This window comes from Thunnus thynnus, chromosome 7 (assembly GCF_963924715.1).
Source record: "Thunnus thynnus chromosome 7, fThuThy2.1, whole genome shotgun sequence".
Taxonomy (NCBI): Eukaryota; Metazoa; Chordata; class Actinopteri; order Scombriformes; family Scombridae; genus Thunnus; species Thunnus thynnus.
In genome coordinates, this window is record NC_089523.1 from 32,296,768 (window position 1) to 32,318,113 (window position 21,346).

Below are 21,346 nucleotides of genomic sequence, written 5' to 3' on the forward strand. Positions count from 1 at the left end.
TAAAATATAACAGTGTGCTTTCACTTTGCTTCTTTTTTCCTTTCTCCCAACTTTATTGATAACAATCAAACTCAAACAACAATAACATAAACAAGTTTAAAGAACAAAAAGAGGAAACATGGTGTCAGGGAGTACAGTTATGACATTAAAAAACATTCAGAAAAGAGATTGTGCAAGAAGCTTTCACATTCACTAAAAGCAAAATGATAAATCGGAAAATAAATTAATAAATAAAGGGACACAGGTTATGTTTCAAATATTGTTTGGGTCTTTGCTGCTTTTTCTATTTGTCATCTTGACTATGGAATTGTAATAGAGGTTAATATCAATTAGAAATGAGGTAAACTTTGTTTTTTATATTAGTCCATTTCATTTTATGTATGTGGAATTTGCCGAAAATCATAAACAGTTGGATTAAAAAGCTAACATTTTCGTCCATTGAATTTTTTTTTTTAATAAATGAAGATATCACCACCAGAAAGCCTGTTTTTTTAGATAGAAAATTTCGCATATCATTCCAAAATATTTTGAAATTCATACAATGGAAACCTGTTCAGACCAGTCACTTGAATGGACTGGAGTACAGTGACGTAAGCAACAGGTTGGTCAGAGCCCCACGCGGCCGCCTCGTGCCCGCAGTTCTCCTGCTTCTCCTCCAGCCGGAGCGCGTGCAGCAGCTGGTACTGTACTGTACATCCGCGTGTCCTCCCACTAGGCAGCGCACACTGAGCGCGAGAGGCTGAGAGGCGGCTGCTGCTGCTGCTGCACGAGACCACTGCAGCACACAAGACAGCGCGAGCCTCAATACGCATTTTTAAAAAATAACGGTCAGAAAATAAAAAGAAAAGAGAAGAAGAAACGGAGCAAAACGAACTGCCGAACAGCAAACGGTCGTCCTTCGGGTAAGAAAACGTTAATTTCTGTCTTTAAATTGTGATTTATTTTTGGTTGTGTGTGTTGTCAGCACTTGAACGACCTTTACGAGGCAGAAATATCAGTTCGTGTTGAATGAACTGAAGGAAATATTGCGCGTTTGAATGTGAAATTCAATCATTTTAAAAACACCAACGTCTCAGTATCACATAGCATAACGTTAGCTACTTAAAGCTTGCAAGATGAACGATATTTCCCTGATTAACGACAACACACAATTTGTTTTCTTTTCCTTCTGTGCTGCCTTGTTTAGTTTCCTTTGAAGACCTTTCTTGTACGTTTGGTCGTTTTTATTGAAATATATTGTTATCAATGTCCATTCAGAGCTATGACTGGTGTTTTTTTTTGTATTGGTCTTCATGTGTTACCTCTTGATTTAAGTTGCTGTCAGCTAACGTTAAATCTTTTCATTCAAACTACCGGAAAGTATTTTGGATATTACACACTGGAATGAAACGCTAAATCATTTGAGCAAGAGTAGGTTTTACATTTCAATCTGTTTTTTTTTTTGCTTTGTCGAGTAAGATAATGAATAATAGTTGACTACTCTCTATATGAACCTTCGCACTTTCAATTTCGCATTGAGGATGTATTTCTTGTATTTCTTCATAAGGTTTTCCAGGTGATTGTCTGTTTTTATCTTTATCTATGTCTCTGCAGAGCCTGCAGTCGTGTCTCTGCTGAAATGTTGTGATATTGTTAATTGTTCTGTCAGTGTTGAGCCTGTCATTTATTCTGCGGATGGCTGATTTAGTAATATTGTTGTGAAACAGCAGATTGTGTTTTACCACTGACACTCCTGTCTCATTATTATTATCTTATAGGTCAATACAAATCAATAGATTACTCACAGACAGGATTTTCTCTGTCTAGGTTCAAGATTACCTGTTACTCAATAAGGATTATAGTTGTCTGAGTCACGGCACAACATCAGATACACATTTTGGTATTTTTTTCACCAAGCCAAGGTCAGTTTATAGACCTACAGCTGTGGAAGGAGTAATGGATGTGAACGGGGTGTGATATGATCTTGTTTTTTATCATCACCGTCGGGAGCAGAGATCAAGTGAAAATTGTAGGAAATCTCTGAAAGCTTGACTGAAACAGTTTGTGTACGTCTTTGCAAGGCGGTTTGTTTATCCACAGGCTGAGAGCTGTTTCATCACACTGACAGAATATCCCACTGCCATCATTCATCTGGCAAACGGATATTTAAAGCCCCCTCCCCCTCCGCTCAAAAATATGTTTTTCCTTCTTGTTCCTTCAGCTTGGATGTTTGAGCTTCACTGTGCAGAATGATGTTTATGCAGAGTTTGTTTTCACATTCGTCTGCTGAAGGAGGAAAGTTTCTCTGAGCTCATTGAAAATCTAATTTTAAGGGGCGGGCCTACGAGCATGATTTATGACATCACAAATAGTTTGCAGCCAATCGTTGTCCAATATTCACAAGTGTAATGTGGAAACTTGAAGCCTCCAGTGCACAAACACAGTGAATGAGCTTTACAGTGAAGGAGGAGACATCTGGTGTCCAGCAGTTAAACTTTAAAAATCAACAATATTTGCATATTTATAGATTCTGGGATTTTTAATGAGGGAGACGTAGTAGATATCAATTTAATGTGGTAATTGAAGAGTATTTTATGTACGTCTTAAAATATGTCTGGCAGGGATAATTAATATCCGTCCATCTGTGGAGTTTCTGCCATAACTTTGTAGTGTTCAAATATTAATAATCATACTTCAACTTCAATTTCATCTATATTATTATTGGTTCTAAATCCAGCCTATAATAACTGGACTGATGTTGTTCACTATAGGCTATCATGTTGAATTGTGGGATGTTCTTGGCTCTGAATATTAGAAGTGTGCATCCAGTGTGGGTGAAGTGGATCGTGTGCTGGTATATTTCAGATGTGGGACATACTTGCCCACCTGACACTGACCTGACCACTAGGCCTGCAACTATAGATTAATCTACCGATTATTTTCTCGATTTATTGATTATTTGTGTGCTCTGTAAAATGTCTCTTTCCAGAGCCCCGGGGGACTTTTCACCTGACCAACAGCCCAAAACCGCTTTATTATCATAGAAGAATATGAAAACCACGAAATATTCACTTTTGGGAAGCTGTAACTAGCAATTCTTTTGCTATTTTTGCTTAAAAAATTGCTAAAATGATTACCAATGTTACCAGTTAATATTCTGTCAATCGACTAATTGATTAATGGACTAAACGTCGCAGCTCTTCTCACCAGTAAGGCTCTACTAAAATCTGAATTTCTCAAGTCAGCTGTGAGTTTGTGTGGGGCGATGCTTCTGTGACACAGTGGAAAAAATCATTATTGATATGATTATATGATTTATCATCACTCACAAATTATTTATGGATGGGGGGAGGGGGGAGTGTGTCAAAAACTCAGAGGACACTCAGCAGCCAGACACTCCTCTGTCCTCTGTTTAAGAGCAGCTGACACACTAAAATGAGAATTGCTGGTCCAGCTTAGGTCAGGCTAGGCTAGCGTGTTGTTGCTAACTTCGGGGCTAAAACCCTTCGATAGACGAGTGTTTTCTTGGTCTTGAGGAGCTGTGACACACTGCAGCCTTTTCTGTACATTTACTGCCAGATTGACAACTTACCGCTAACCTTTTCCTCTATTCACCGTCACTTTTCTGCCGCTCGCTCAACTACACACTCACTACGCACACACACATTACACACTGTCCTGTTCCTAAACGGAGCTACTCTGGTAACAGTACTTTCCACATAGACGTCCTTCCAAGAATGAGGAAAGGGAGGATGACTCAAAACATTTCCACAATAACGTAGGGTGTTATTGTGCTCTCACAGTGTGCGAGTGAAAATCATTAGTAGCCCTTTGATATTAATGATCATGTGAAATTTTAGCACCGGCGGCTCGACGCTTACTGTCCTCCTGAAATCTGAAAAACATCTAGAGAGATTCTCAATTAAAGGATAGTTTGAATGTTTATTGATTTGGGAAATATTGCAGTAACCAATCAGAGGTGAAGTTTCTGCCTCTCACATCTCCAGCTCGGCAGGCTAAAGGCACCTCGTATTTGTTTTCACATCGACCTCCTTCCAGGCCCGACTGACTCTCTGACCTTCCAGCTACTGACTGACATGTCTACAAAGGTTTAGTGCTGTTTTGTTACTCAGAAAGAAATAAAAGCAAACAAAACCTGAATACTGCACTAATTAGATTTTCAGTGATAGCGTTTGAATAAAATATTGTCAGAGTCAGAATTCCCACATGCATTGTTCTTCTAAGGTGCTTACTAATCCCTACGTTAATTTTCTAGACAAGTTAATTAGATTGGTTTTATTACTGTGAATGGATATTCCCACAGGCTGACAGAGATCCCAGTCTAGCAATAAAAAGTAATTACAGCTTCCTCTGATGTGGCTTATTTCCCTCTCATTGATGCTGTCTAGTGGCTGTGATGATGGCAACATGTAACATGCAGTTTAATAAATAAATCGATACGTCGGTTGGCTTGTCATTAATCTGCCATGACTCATTAAAATAATTGGTGATACATGCTTCTTCATAACATGTTTGCATGTGTGTGTGGTGTGAAATTCTGACTTGGCTTTGAAAAGAAAAACATTTAGTGTGTCAGTTGTGTTTTAGTTGAGTTTAGCTTTCAAAGGTAAATATTGCCCTCGTTCCCTCAGAGTTAATCGGTGCTATATCAGGTTTGTACACAGCAGGCGGTTATTAGTGCTGTTAGGGTGTATTTTGAGACGTGCTGCAGGCACTAAGCAGCAGCAACCATCACCACCACGGCTCAGTGACGGAGTCAGTGGGAAAGTGACTTATCTGCTAGATACAACAGGAAGAGTCAGACTGATGATATCTGTGCAGAAGGTTTGACCTTTGGCCTCAGAAGACAAAGTCACAGCAGAGTTCAGGTTGTTGATAGTTGCTTTCATGTCTTACGTGTGTCATGGTGGTAATTTACGCAACTTTTTGCCAGACAGAACATATTTTTTTTAGTTTTTGAGCTAGTCTGTTTAGTTATTGGATATAATTTAGCCTTTAATTGTTTTCTGATTGTTTTTGTGTATTGATTTATGTTAAGAGGCTGCTGTAACACTTTCATTTCCCTTTAAACTCTAGATTACGTTCAGTGAAGATGTTTTTGAAAGTTCAATGCTACCATTATTATAATTATTCTTTATATCGTGTACTATATTTTTATTATTTTCATAGTGAACATATAAACATGAAACGAACAAGACAAAACAAAAATATGTTGACAATAACACCTCCCTCAACTCCCCACCCCCCCGCCAGACAACATCTATAACAACAACACTATATATAATTACAGATAACCTGCCCAGTCAGCGCTCTGTGACAAACACAGACGAGAATTCACCTTAATGCAATACAAAGCTGAAAAAAGAGACTAATCAGAACAAATAGTCCCAAAAACATACAACACCATACTACAAAAAAGATACATCTCAACAGCAAATTATTACATTTTCTGTTCATCAACTGACCATCTTTTCTTATAATTAAGAATCTCACACATATAAAGGAACATTTATAGACAGTAAGTCAATCCCCTGTGTGGTACATGATTGACAATAAAACTCTATATAACTATTATAAAGATTGTGATTATGGTTTATGGATTCCAGTCTTTGGGTTGACAGTCAGACATGGTTCACGTCCGCTTGTTCATTTCTGCTTTAGATCTGAACGTTTGCTGTGGACTTTGAATCTTTTCTGATAATAATAAATGCAGTGGATTGTACATGTATGTACAGTTTTAGTGCTTCCTAGTTAAGATAAGAGGACTGTATTATGACCTGATGTTAGCTTAGATTGGCTCCAGCCCCCCGTGACCCTCTGTAAGGATAATCAGGGATAGCTGATGGATGGATGGATGGATGGATGGATGGATGTGTTTGCTGTGGTGTGATGTGTTTGAACAGTGAGTGAAAAGCAGACAGCTGATTGGTCCGGAAACAGAGGGCCTCATTGTTTCATGGGTACTATCTCTCCCGCTCTCTCCTTCTATCTACAGTAGCTTTGTATCAATCCTCCTGCTTGTGTGATATGTGCACATACAGTCACAAAACTTCATATTCTGCAAACACAGCCATCCCAGCCAGGGATAATCTGTCTATTTACATTTTAAGTGTGACTGTTGCATGTTTGTGTGTGCTTGCTTTGCCACGTTAAGTCATTCTTTATGTAAGTGTGTATACACTTTGTTTTAGTGTGTTTCTTCTGTGTAAATCTTTTTCTGTGTTTTCAGGGTTGCTCTTACTACTTATTACTCTATGATTAGTTTTCTGTGAGTGAAAATGTTCATGATGAGTTTTAGACCCCAAGATGACATCTGAAAATTAGTTTTGTTTGACCAACAGTCAAAAATCCAAAGAGATTCAATTTATAATGAAATACAACAGAGAAAAGAAGCATCTTTAGATTTCTGGGTGCTGCTGTCTCAGTCAAGAATGTGACTAGTTTTAAGATTCACAGTAAACTAATTTAAACAGTTTGGCTCCATACAGACAGCTTTCGTTTTAGCGTGTTTTATAACAATTCACTATTAGCCTAACTAGCACACTGCTGTTGTGTAAAACATAGCGGTGGTGAATGAAACACTGTTGGGAAAGCAGTTGAAAATATCTTTCCTACATGTTCATGCTTGTTTAATAGGTATTTTCATAAATTACTTATGATTATTGGCTTTTTACTCGTTAAGGTTTTATTGCACATGTAGTGATGAGTGCAGTTGTTACTCAAGTAAAACATTATCTTTCACTTCACCTACTTCACTGTCTCCACCTCTCTGCTCTGCTGTCCGCTCTGTCTGTGTGTGTGTGTGTGTGTGTGTGTGTGTGTGTGTGTGTGTGGAGGAGCTGAGCCCCACCCTCAGTCAAACACGGACACAGAGAGCAGAGGAGAGGCTGCAGCACAACCAAAAGTAAAAAAAAGTACAGATTAAAAAAAAAAGACTTACACAGAGTTCTTAAACTTTTAGAACCGGGTTTCGGGGGTCATCCATACGCTCGACTAATTGATTACTTGTGAAGAGCATCCTGAGGCAGCAAGTGAGTTAATTTAGTCTTTGCTGGAGTGCAGCAGCACCTGGTTGACTGTCCTCCTTTGCATGAAGTCTATATGAATAATTATTTAGATTATATCTGAACAGAACATCACAAACAGCTTTTTAGGCACCGTGATGTAAAGAAACATTAAATCTAAAGAGAAAAGATGTGCAGATCTCTGTGTCAGGAACATGTCAACATAACTCTTGCCTCCACATTTTTCTGTAAAAAACACATAAACTCCCACATGATAACACACCTGCACTGTTCAGTATTCACCCCTGGTTTTTTGTAAACGCTGTCACATTCAGATCCAACATCATCTGCTGGGTATCGCCAGCAAGAAAGCATGTTTGAACCGCAGTAATACATTGATTTATTTAGTTTCTGCTTGTTTCATTTCACAAAACTCTGGTTATGTCAAATGTTTATGTATCCACTGAAGTCCCACTGAGATTAATTCACCCTCTTACCTAACAATTTATTTAAAATATTTTTCGCAATCACATATTTCTCCCTCTGCACTGACCTGCTTCACATTCACACATCTAATGCTCTATTTCCCCAAAGGGATCATTAAAGATTAATCTAATTTTACGCATATTCACTTCCTGAAGGCACACGCACGCAGCTCTGCAGGAGCAGCAGGGATTAAGTGCTTGATTTAAAGAGCAAGCCACACTGTCTCTGGGGATCAAACCTGTGGACCCGCGGTTACGTACGGCTGCTGCTGTCACTGTTGCAGGAAAAAAAAGCCGCTTTGCAGACTAAACTGAGCTGAAAAACCATGTTGTTTCCTTTTACATCAGACGTTTTCCGTCAGTCGTCTACCAAGCTAATCTTGTTTGCTCGATTTACTTTTTGTTGTTTCCACGTTGTTGCTATTTTTCCCTCTTTGTCCTGAGATGACTGCAGTGGGAGTGAGACCGAGATAAACACATTAGATATAGAGATTATTGTGAAATGACTCGCACACAAACACACACACACTCGCAGGCACAGACACACACATACACACACATAACTGAACTCATGTACATTGTGCGAGTTCATCGTCAGTTCATTGAGTCCACACAGGCCATTTAAATGAGACACCAAATGTCTCCGACAGTCCATTTGTGTCACTTTAAACTCTTTAATAACTTGGTTGCCCCTGGGATAGAGCCAAAATCTATATTGTTTTTTATGTAATTAAGATTTATCAGTATGGTGGAGTATTATAAAACACAAAAACTGGCACATTAATGTGCGTGAGAGATGTGGATTGAGTTGTTGTGTTGCTTCTGTCCTGACGAACACTTCCACTATTCACCAGCCGCTGTAAACACAAACCTGGTGATTCATAGGTATTTGTCACAGATAAATGTGTGTGAGGGGGTCTCAAATATAAATGGTTGTTCACATCTTTATTGCAGATTGTTTTATTAGATGTCCACTATCAAGATCTCTCCGTCTCCGACATCCTGCCTTATTTGATGAGGATCTAAAATAATCTCCCACAAATATATAGAATTGGTGAAATCCTCATTTTGGTCAAACCGTATATTATTTTTAGGATATGTTTTGGGTTTTATATTGTTTTTCTTATGGGATGGATACATTTTGAGATGTTTGCACCAGGTTGCCCATCATGCTTTGGGTGAGTTAGCTGTAGCCAGTTTTTTTTAGCCTTTATTTCTTTTATGGATGCAACTAACGAGTATTTTTATTAACGATTAATCTGTTGATTCTTTTCTCAATTGATCGATGAGTCGTTTGGTCTTTAAAATGTCAGAAAATGATGAAAAAGCCAATCACTGTTTCCCAAAGACCAAGATCCAACCTTAAATGTCTTTTTTTTTTTTGTCCCGCCCAACAGTCCACAACCCAAATATATCTAGTTTACTGTCATAGAGGACTAAAGAAACAGAAGATATTCACATTTAACAAGCTGGAACCAGAGAAATTGGACATAGGCGATATTCTGTTGATCAACTAATTGATTAATTATTGCAGTTCTGATTTCTTTATATTTTAGCGGTTCTGCACCATGAAATGTCACGCTGCATGTTTCATCTATCTGCATAGTATTTCCTTTTTGCACTGTAGACATGGATGTACAGAAGCCGGGCGATATCGCAAAAATATCATATCACAAGTTTTTTCAGGCAGGATCACGATTCACGATCTTATCACGATTCTTTTCATGTTGGTTTTTAAGACTATTTTGTTATTGAACAGTACAGAAGAACTTTATTGTCTATCACATAATGATAGAAATTTGTCCTAGGTTAGGGGCTCATAAACAACATAAAAATATAAACCCATGAAAGACATAAAATTACATTAAAACACAATTTCATAAATAAATAAATAAGGGCAAATGTGCAAAGCTGCATTAACATGATGTGCAGCAGGTGAGCTTCCTAACAGGAACTGCTGTAGATTTCACCAGCAGATTGTAGATGTGGTACGAGGCGCTCGCCATGTTGATGCTCTTACCTGTTAGCCTCCTGCTAGCAGACCGTGCACCATCACAGAGCTGATACATTGTGCACGATACAAAGGATCCCTCCGTAACATTTTAATCGTTCACAATCTCATATCATTACACACCCCTACAATCACTGGATTACTGTTAATACTGAAGACAACATCTACCCTGATGATGATGATGATCAGATGCGATCTTATGTTATAAGGAGCATCTGTTTTTGTTCTATGATTTCTAATTGGTGAAATATCTCTCACTGGTTTCAATACAAGAACAACACGTCAGCGTTACAACATCTTCCTGGATGCTGTGAGAGGACGGTCCATGTGAATAGGTGCCATATTTCCAGTTGTACTCAGGCCTGTCGTGTTATAATTTAATTCTTGGCGGGGATACGAGGCGGTCGGTGATCCTGTCAGCTGTAATGGATCCGAGCAGGCGAGGGAAACATGACAGATTGCTAACCTTTTTTTTTTTCTACCGTGTTGCCTCAGTTCCTCACATCAGCCAGAGATGAAGATGTAAGAACAGCTACAGCTACAAATCCTGTGACACTCCGATGAAGGGTTCAGACCCACAACAGTTTTATACTGGTACCATTTAGAAGATAAAATATGAACCAGACAATCCAGGTGGCAGGTTGATATTTTTGTTATTATTTATTCTTTTTTTTTTTTATCTTGAAAACATATTCATTCATTCATATTTCCTGGGTGAGTCGTCTGGAGCCAGAAATGTGATACAATATAAACTGGCATGTTGGATCAACTTTCAAAATTAAAAAAACCACTGATGGAAACTCTTCCCAGACTGACCGTAAGTAGTGATAAATCAGGCTTCATGACAGGCTTCATGGCTTCTTGGCGATAAATTTTCCTGCAGTCAAACGGTTTTGCTAAGCTGCCGTGTAGCGTGTTTATGTATGTCATGAAGTAATGAACCAGGAGTCTCAGACCTTCGTTCTCGTGTTTAACCTAAAGGAACCTTTTAAGTCTCGTTATTGGCACCAGGATTTTCCAGGTTTAAGCGTGCGTTCTGCAAGGACGCTGTGGAGATTAGACAGACTAACCTGTACAAGCAGAGAAGCAGAGAAACTCGTTCTCTCTTCTAAATCTGTGAACTAAATCCAGTCAAGTCTAAAGACACGGACCACTCGTTAAGGTTCCTGACTCAACTGAAGGTGTGAAGTAATTAATGTACAATTTGAATGATATATTGGACACTAATCATGCTTTGTATAGTTGTTGCCCATTATAAATGATGGCAAGAATAGTTAGAAGTTTACACCTGCTATAGATCGATTGATTGATTGGTTGCAGAAGCAGAAGCAGGAGATGCTGACTTCGTATTTTATGTTTGATCTAAATATTGTGAAGTCCTCGGTCTCAGGAGAGGAGAAAAGCAGCAGAATGTGTTCACTGAACCACTTTCACAACAATCTGTCTTTTTCAAGAAGTAGAACAAGGTTTTTTGGAAAACAGGAAAAGTCATGAAAAACACCCCTTTATTGTTTTCCTGGATCAGCAGCAGAAAATGTAGACCCACACACCCTGTAATCAATATTCAAATGTCATCAATCAGTGATAATGTCCTCTCCATTATCGTGGATGATGGCATGCTGTTGCACACTGACCCTCCCTCAGGAAGACATTAGGTTTTTATTTGCCTTGTATTATATTCATATTCTGTTCTCGCCCTCATTAATCTCAGAGAGCCTGTTACATTTTACATGAAAAGACATAACAGTTAAATGAAATGTTCTTCTGATTAAATCCCTGCATCAGGTGCTCATATTATGTTAAAAACATGAGTGAGGGTAGATTCTCCTGCTCACTCCAAGTGAAACTCTTTTCTATTTTAGATTAAAAAAGCTTTGGATCACGTTTAATCCAATGAATTCTGCAAGTGGATGTTTTCTGGTCTATGAAATGTCAGAAAATACTGAAAAAATGCCACAGTTCCATCTTCACATCGCTTGTTTTCACCAACCAGCAGTACAAAAGCCAAATCTATACTATCATAGACTTAAATTGTTGCTGATTAATTTGCTGATGATGGATTAATCGATTCAGCTCTAAAATGTCCCATAATTATCAGATGAATAGGCGTCTACTCTGCACTTAATGCTAATATTGTAAATGGACTTTGACTAGGTTCCAGTTATGATATATATTTTCATTATCCATTAATCTGTTGATTATTTTCTTGATTAATCGATTAGTTTTTTTGTCTACAAAACGTTAGAAAATGGTGAAACATGTCAGTCAGTTTTTGTGTTGTTTGTTGGAGAGCACACATCTCAGATTCTTCTCTCTTCATGGATTTAAAGTCTTTTTTCAGAGATGCACACAGAGTCCTTCAGAAAGAGGCGCATATGGCAGGTTTCCCACCTCTCCGTCTGTCTGTTTCCCTGTCAGTGTAATGTACCAGAGGACATCCCACACGGGGATCAGAGCAGCGCTGCCTGTCTGACTGTGTCACACATCGACTGTTTCCTGCGTCATGTTCTCTCCTGTGGTGCTGCAGTGGTTCAGCGGCTTACAGCTGTTGGCTCACAGCTTCAAGGACCCGGCGTGCTGCGTTATATTTGTTTGGGTTTTCTCCCGCCGCTCAACCTCGGGACCTACGTGCGAATGTGACTGTGCATCTGTCTGTTATTGTGTGTGTGGTTTCCTGCAGTGTATTATGGCCTAAAATAAAGACACTTTTCACACTTTTTTTATGAAATATAACATGAACCTTTCACAGAGAAAAGAGCAGATTTTCTGTATCACACATTTAAAGTTACTGTCATCTAGTAAGTAAATGTACCACAAGATGAGATGCTTCAGGATTTGTTAGACTCAGCTCAGCAGATAAGTGAATTATTGATCAGACTGTAGGTTCACTTCACTTTCACATCTGGTGTTATGGCCTTTTTTGACTCATTTTTTCTAAATAGAGTCTATTTTAAACATATCTGTGACATTTAATTCACCACAAGTTGTTTAGATTTCTCTAAATCCATCTCTCCTTACAGCTCAGATTCCTCTCTGTCCTCCAGCAGGCTGTTTCTGAAGCTATTCACATAAAATCTGCATTATTAATGACCACTCACTCCAAAAAAGAAAATGTTACTCTGTTAGAAAATGAAACTCTGTTGAGAAACTCAGAAGTTCAGAGGTTATGACAATTTTAAATGATACTACATTTATACCAGTTCACAGTTTAGTATAAAAAAGCTATCTTTGGAAGACAGCCACTTGATTAGTTTAATTCAGCTGCATGAATGCCTTTTCTGCACAGAAGGAGGATTGTGAATTTTGTGTCCTATCATTTAATTGGAGTCACATTAGAAAAGAGTCTCTTCAGGCCCGGTATGGTCAGGAGTGGGAGTATAGCAGCACGTTGGCTCAGTGGCTAGCAATGTTACCTCACAGTAAGAAGTTCCTGGGTTCAATTCACGGCTGGGGCAGGGCCTTTCTGTGTGGAGTTTACATGTTCTCCCTGTGTTTGTGTGGGTTTCCGGGTGCTCCAGTTTCCTCCCACCATTAAAAACATGTAGGTTAAGTTAATTCTCCTGTCCCTGACCAAAGGCACTGGCGTGGAACTGGAGTTGGTCCCCGGGCGCTGCACAGTGGCTGCCCACTGCTCCTAGTACTTAGGATGGGTTAAATGCAGAGATTGAATTTCACTTTACAATTGTATGCGTGACAAATAAAGTACCTTTAGTAATGGTACACAAAATTCACAGTTTGGTATGTCCCTCAGTTTTGGGGTCACGGGTTGGTTTGATTTCAGTACAGCAGAAAAAGAAAGGTAGAAAATATCATTTTGGTCATCCAACAATGGCTCATTGGCCTGAACATTACACATTACTGTTACTGAAACAGTTAAGTTATGCTGCAGTGGAAAAAGTAAACAACCTTTCTGTTTCTTGCAGGTCAGGACACCTGCTGACAGCTGTGTTATGATGATTTATGGTCTAACTGTATATAAAGTAGTTCAAACTAGCTCCACCTCCAGCAGCTACAACAGTAACATGCTGCTCAGTATTAATAATCTAATGATGTCATATATAATAATATATCAGCCAGAGGGACCAAACCACTACTTTTTACTGCAATACATTTTTCACTCTCAGAATTGTTTTTAATGACATGCTGTCTGACCACATCAGAGATCAAATGTTTTTATTATTGTTCTGAACAGCTTCACTTAAAGCCATGGTATCGTTTCACTACAGAGATAATGGAGCATATTTTAATGATAGTGTTGCACTTGGTCAGTGTTATGAGTCTCTCGTTTGTCAATGTGACGGCAGCGACACTACAGGGTAACCAGGCTACCTTGGCTAAGCCACCTAGCATACATCCATGCTACAGCCAAGTGGTGCGCTGTCAAAACATTCTGGGTGGAACTCGCTCTCTAGCATTATTGTTCCACACGTCGGACTAAGTGGATTATTAAACTATTTTGACAGTAATTGTTTAGGTCACGGAGCGTATTCTTCGTATGACTGCATGTACCGAACCGTAACATCCGTACCATGATGGTACGGGATGAATACATGTAGTCAGGAGGAATGATTGCAGAAACTAATATCTCTTTTAATGCACATATGGGCATGGAGGTATAGTTTTAAGGCAGACTTGAAAACATTTGAACCTATTCTTTAACTAGGTCATTTCAGAATAGTGGTAAAGTAGCTGTTTTAGCTGACTTTGGAACATTTTTATTAACATTTCTGCAATGTCATTGTTGATAAATGTGCAAGCTAACTTGTAAATAAATACATATAAATAGAGTAGTGTGTGTGTGTGTCTGGGCAGCTGACTTTAGCTGACTTTGGTTCTCTCTTTAAAGTGCTGTCCAGTCATGTAGTTTGATGTCAAGCTGCTGAGGTACAGGCCATTGTCTAAAGGCTGTTCAGAGAGAAGGAGGGAAACTGACAGATGGACAGGGGAAGGGGAGAGGAGAAAAACTGGGCTTAAGACAATTAGTTGAGAGACACATAGTCAGGTTAGGAAATGAGACAGATGGGCAGAGAGAGACTGAAGGGGGAGAGGCACTGTTTGACAAAACGACTGAAGAGAAGAATAAAGATAAAGGAACTTCTGTAGTATCGTTGTGCATCTTAATATTCAGCATCTTGTCAAATTTCTTCTCCACAGTATTTCTCCATCCTGTCCTCCCTCCGTCCTCTCTGTGCTATCTTTATCTGTGCCCTCACTTCACGTACAGCAGGGGTTTTGAAACTAAATTTAAGCAATGTACTTTCCGTTTTACCTCAGCAGCTCGCAGTCCTTAAAGTGTGTCATGCCTCTCTTTATGTCACTACCTGGCATACATGTGACCCACTTTTGGTTCAGACCCTTCGTTTTCTAAAGCAGTGAAAGTAAAAAAAAGTACACAGTGCTTCTATTGACAGTATAAAACACAAAAGCTGTCATCAGTTGTCTGGCTGGTGGTGGGTAGAGAGACACTTGAGATTTGTGCTAAAACACTTAGTGGTTCTGTTGTATAAGCCTTTAGAAAGAAACTAAATGCAGTGCTAAAACGGGGTGAAAGGAGACATTTACAGCAGCTACCACCATTATCGCCATACACAATAGAGAGAAAGATCTTGACTTACATCACTGAGTGCAAATACAATCCTTAATTCAGAAGCCTCTTTTTGTGCGGCTGTCCATCGATCAGCTTGTCCATTTACAACGTTAAACAGAGGAAACTCAAAACAAACATATAATTGTTGCACTGATTTTTGTGACATGTCAAACCCCCCTGTTGAAATATCAACAAGAGCCTATAGCCATGCTAGTGTATAGCCATGCTAGTGTATAGCCATGCTATACGAGTCAAGTCACATTTATTTATAGAGCACATTTAAAAACCAAAGTGCTGTACAGAACAAAATCAGGCAAGAAAAATAGAATGAAAGACTAAAAACAAAACAACCACATTAACATATAGCACAAATCAACAAACATAGCCTGGGCTTGAAGGAATCAATGGAGGGTGCAGATCTGATAGAGAGGGGGATGTTGTTCCATAGTCTAGGTGCTGCACAAGTAAAGGCACGGTCCACTCTGAGCTTAAGATTTGTTCACAGGACAGCCAGGAGCCCCGGATTAGATGACTTGAGAGTCCTGGAGGTGGAATAAGGGGTTAAAATGTCAGAAATACAGGAGACAGGTTGCCCATTTAGGGCTTTAAAAACAAATAGTAGAACCTTGAAATCGATCCTGAACTGCACTGGAAGCCAGTGGAGAGAGGCCAGAATAGGGCTAATATGGTCAGGAGTCTGGCAGCGGCGTTCTGGACCTATTGCAGGCGAGAAAGAGACGACTGCCTCATCTCCCTGTGTACAGGGAATTGCAGTAGTCTAAGCAGGAGGAAATGAAAGCATGGATGACTTTTTCAAGGTCTTTTAATGAGAGGAAAGACTGAAACCTGAAAGAAGCTAGCTGTCACGTCAAGGTTTAAACATGGGGTTTGACAAAGGTAGACAGATTGCTTGCTGTTGGAAATTGATTTGGTGGAGTCACAGGGACAATTTCAGTCTTGCTCTCATTTAGCTGCAGGAAGTTTTGTGCCATCCAACACTTGATGTCCTCAAGGCAGTTCATAAGACTGAAAAGGTTGCGCTGGTCGTTTGGTTTCAGGGGGGAGATACAACTGTGTGTCGTCTGCATAGCAGTGGAAAGCGATGTTGTACTTTTGGATGATTTGACCAAGGGGAAGCATGTAAACAGAGAACAGGATGGGACCTAGGATGGAACCTTGTGGGACACCGCAGGAGAGACTGGCTGGGGGAGAGGAAGAATCGCCTATTTTGATAGAGAAGCTTCTGTTGCTGAGGTAGGATGTAAACCAGTTTAAGGCAGGGCCAATAACACCAACCCCATACTGGAGACGGTTGATTAAAATGTTATGGTCTACTGTACCAAATGCCGCGGTTAAGCTAATTGTTAAGCATGCTTACATACTCACAATAACAATGCTAACATGCTGATATGTTTACCATGTTCACCAACATAGTATAGGGTGTTAGCATGCTTACATTTGCTAATTAGCTCTACACACAAAGTACAGTCAAGTCATTAGTTTTGCAAGTGTATGTAGTGATAAACCAAAGTATTGGATGACTGAACATTTGGACTTGATGATAGTACTAGAAGAAAAGTCAAGGAATCTCCAAAGTTAGTAGGATTCATCCTCTGGTAACCATTAATCTCTGTACAAAATTTCATGGCGATCTATCCAATACTTGTTGAAATATTTAAGTTTGGACCAAACCTGCACCTGCTCAGTGACAAAACACTGACCACCTGGCAGGAGCACAAACCACATAAACTCTTTATGGCCACTTTTAGTGTCAGATCATCGCTCTGCTTATTTAATAGTCAGACATCGTAGATATACAGTATGTATATGTATTTTCTCCAGTTTTGATTTGTGCTTATCACAATGTGTTCACCTCTTTCTATTTTTGTTTCTTTTTTCTCTTATTGTGTCTGAAATCTTAACTGTATTACAATTCACCTCTAGACTTCTTTCCCTTGTCTCATAATCTGTTTTTTCTTATAAACGTTTTATATCTCTCCTGCTGTCTTTCCTCTAGTCATTCTTCCCATTTTCATAATTCCTTTTCACAGTCATTTATTAGACCTGTCTGCTGGCTGACATTGTTTTTCGCCAGAAATTTCCATTATGAGACACTTGAGTTATCTAACTTTTTACTTTGAATGCATGTGGGTGCTGCTCTCTGTTTCCCAGCATTATTCACTGTGAGTATGTGTGGGACAGAGTGTTAAGGGAGTCCTCTGTCTCTTACCCATAGACAGTTTATGGTCTTACCCTGCAGAAAACGAGTGGTTTTGTGTCTAGTTCATAACAGAATCGGTGACTCTTGGTGGTAATTTCTCCAGTCTCTCCCTTTTATTACTCCATCTGGTTCTTTCTCTTTTACCCCACCTCCCTTCATCCTTTTCACAGCGGTAATAATAACAGATCTGATGTCACAGTTGCCATGGCAGCCGTGTGATGACTTGGCTGGTTGAATCTGCTTGTCTAGAGGACGACTTCAGTCACAGCTTTCAATAGCAGAGAGAAAAGGAACTAAATTGAAAAATTAATTATGCAGATTATTATAGAATAGCACACATCTGAATGATGTAGCATAGACTAGAATTTAATTGAAATGCATAAATTGATTGTAAGAACAGAACGTAATGGAATTGAATAGAACAGATTACAATCATATGAAATTGAATCATGCAAATTAGTTTATAGTATAAAGCTGGATATTCTCCATATTTTTTAATTCTGTCACACTAAATGTTAAGCTTGCATGTTTACAGAAGAATTTGTGTGTTGTAGAGTTGTTGTGTTACTGGCAGCAGTGATAATGGTAGAGATTTGATGCTACTGGGGACCCCGTTGGCCTAATGGTTAAAGGATAGGTTCACAGTTTTTCAAGTCTGTCCATGTCACATGTTTACCTACAGTAATCATTCCTCCTGTTCATAATGCACTTACAATATAAGTGATGGGGGCCAAAATCCAGTCCTTCTAATGTTATCTGAAGCTAATATGAAGCTTCAGCGTCCAAATGAGTCAAATCAAGTAGATATCTTTCAATTTTCTGTCTTTTTAGTGCCAAAGTCCCTCTTTTTGTTACTATACTTCCAGCTCAACAGGGAAACACTGTCAGAGGAAACACAAAGAGGGAATTTGATATTAAAAAGACTAAATGTGTCAGACATCCACTTGATATGACTAACTCAGACTGCTGGATCCTCATTATCTTCAGATAAACTTTGAAATACATTTTCACTCAAACCGAGGACTGTGGATTTTGTCCCCTGTCACTTTTAAGTGCATTTTGAGAGGATCTTCTAATGGTCAGTATGAACAGGAGGAATGATTACAGCGAGCAAAACCTGATTCAGTCTTCATATGGGCTTCTGACTGTTATTTTAAGAAAAACTGTGAACCTATCCTTTAAGGTACATACCACATAACTGCAATGTCACACCGTTTTCTCTCCCCATGATTCTTGTCTCTCTGCACTGACTGTTAAATCAAGGCAAAAAGCCCCAAAATAAAATCTTTAAAAAAATATGTGACACCTATGAACAGCTGTAATTCTGTCACATGAATTGCCAACTTCATTATACATGATATAAATGTTAGTCAGCGTCAGTTTTAAATTAAAGCCGTCTTGTCTCTCTTCAGTGTTTTATACTGGAGTGTTTAACAGCTTAAAACATATCTGTGTCTTACCTGACTCAGCTCTTAACCAGCTGAAACAAACCTTTCATTAGTAACTTCACAATTCTTTACTGCATGTTGGTACTATTAAAACTGACAGTTAGGTTGCAGGTGTGTATTGTCACCTTTCACTGAGAAATTTTTAATTAACTTTATCCCCCCCCCCCCCCCACAAAAAAAAAAATTCTGTTTTTTTTTTTTTGAATACACAGTCTTTTTGTAAGCCAATTTCACAGATCAGTCATCAATCTGTCATCTATAATTAAGTAGAATATTCAGTTCACAGGAGAGTTTCTATTGTTCACTCTTGTAATCACTTTGTAGCTGATTGAAGTGGCTACAGACACTATTACAGCATCTATTATTCAGTCCTGATGTTCAGGATCAACACAGCAGTGAACTAACCATCTGTCAGCCTCAAACACCTGGTTCACTCGTACAACTATATCCTGTTACACACACAGACACATGCACGCGTACACCTGGTTTGTTAAGTGATGTCAATCTTGCAAAACACTTCCACCATTACTAGCAATCTGCTTCTCCGTATTGCAGTTAAAATAAATACTGTATCTTATGTATCCAGTTCACACTAACTGGGTATTTTTAAGTGGGAGTGTGTGTGTGTGTGTGTGTGTGTGTGTTAAGCTGTTAAATTGACCTCTTTGTTCTTAACTCAGGCACACTGTGAGAAGCAGTCACTGGACCCACATTAAGTAGATTTAGGCCACCTATCTGGGTCTGTTACACATCAGGATCAGCATTTGTAGAACTACAGAAACAAAAACAGCTCAGTGGATTCCTCGCTCTGCTTTGTGATCGCTGAGAAACAATTAATCAAGCAAATTAGTCGACTGGCGGGAAATGAATCAGCAAGAATTTCGATAATTGATTATTTGAGGGCAAAAGAGGCAAACGTGATCTGAATCCAACTTCTCAGATGTGAGTATTTACTGTATCTCTCAGTTTGATTTTATTGTGAAGTGAATATCTCTGGCCTTTGGTTCTGATGATGTGCTGACATTTTTATAGAATTGTTGAATTATTATTGATGAAAATAATAATTACTCACAACTCTGTCTCATTTTACATCTGCATTTCTTTAATAAAATGAAGAGTTTGCAAATTTTAGGAAGTTTAACAAACATGTGATTATCTTGATGAGATGAGAATAAAAATTACAGCTTAAAGTTAGTTCAGGAATACATTAGTTATAAACTTATATTACAGATTGACTGTTGGTCCTGGATGTGTCCTGTAAGCCAAACTGAGGAGATTGACTTATTGACTGATGGACTGTTTGCTGATGGCTGTGTGGCTTAATGTAGGTATTTGGTTAAGTGGAGCAGTGGATGTAGAGCTGTTGTATAACTTTCATTATTAAATCACACCGCTGTTGTTGTGGAGGTGTTAAAGGGACAGCTTGACGAAAAACAACCTAAATCCTTTTTACTGCGTGGGGGAAATGTTAATACCTCATATAAATGGTTCTCTATGTGACAGAAATCAATTATGTGATGTTTTATTATCCAGAGGAGGAAGGAGCATGGAGGTAAAACATCAGACAGCTCTGGATATGGAATGATAGACGAGCGTAAACAAATACATCATATAGGTCAGATACTTGTGTGTGTGTGCATAAACCGTCCGTTCACCTGAGGAGACACGTGTCTGATTGTGTGATTATATCAGATTTAGGTCAGTTTCTGTGAGAATCTCTCTCTTCTAGGTTAGTTTAAACAGGCCACAGGAATAAAATTAGGACTACAGTGCAACACACAGTCCTGCTGAGTCTAGTTTTTCTAAAAATACCTCGTAAACCGATTCAAACTTTCTTCTCTCCCCTCCCTCTAGGTGAAGATAGTGTGGTGGCCCGCAGTCCTCCATCTTTCTCCTCTCCTCTCTCCTCTGTCTGTGTCTCTGTGATGCCGGGCTGTGGGTGAGTGTATGCCCGCGACCAGACTGAAGCTGGGGAAGCTAAAGGTGGTGCGGCGGCAGCTGCTGCAAAGGTACAAAACAACACATATCACCACCATCAGCTGTCAGTAATGATGCTTACATCTCCATGTAAAGAAGTTTACATTGTACTCACATCCAGTCTGATTGATACATAATAATGGATGGATGTCATGTGTCGGGCTGCAACTAATGAATGATTTCATTACAGTTTAATCTGCCAGTTATTTTCTAGATTAATCGTTTTATCTGTAAAATGTCAGAAAATAGTGAAAATGCCTGTTATAATTTCCCAGAGTCAAAGGTCTTTAAATGTCTTATGTTGTCTAAATAAAAGTTTACTATCATGTATGACAAAGAAAAGCATTAAATCATCTCATTTGAGAAGCTAAATGCAGCAAATTTTGGCACATTTGCTTAAAAAATTAGATCAAAATAGTTGAATAGCCGATTAATTTTCTGTTAATCAACTTATCAATTAATCGACTAATTGTTACAGCTTTAGCAATGTGTGGAATAACCATCCATCACACAAATATTACAAAATAAAATCCCAAGAAAAAAAACAAATAGAAGAAAGTTATTTTATACTTCCCACTTGTGTTGTTTTGAGATCTTCTTCCACCAACCTAAT

At 38.8% G+C, this 21,346-nt stretch overlaps 1 protein-coding gene across 4 annotated transcripts in view; it reads left to right on the forward strand.

Annotated features, from left to right (window-relative positions):
- Window positions 1–625: 625 nt before the first annotated feature.
- Window positions 626–21,346, forward strand: part of gdpd4a (glycerophosphodiester phosphodiesterase domain containing 4a) — a 48,582-nt gene continuing 27,861 nt past the window's right edge. For 3 of the 4 annotated variants that reach the window (XM_067595525.1, XM_067595527.1, XM_067595526.1), the window contains exons 1-2: window positions 627–902; window positions 20,611–20,765. In XM_067595525.1, the coding sequence (XP_067451626.1) occupies window positions 20,704–20,765 (62 nt within the window). In that variant the 5' untranslated portion in view covers window positions 627–902; window positions 20,611–20,703. Of the gene's footprint in view, window positions 903–20,610; window positions 20,766–21,346 lie in introns of all 4 variants that reach the window. The other variant, XM_067595524.1, reaches the window with a different exon arrangement.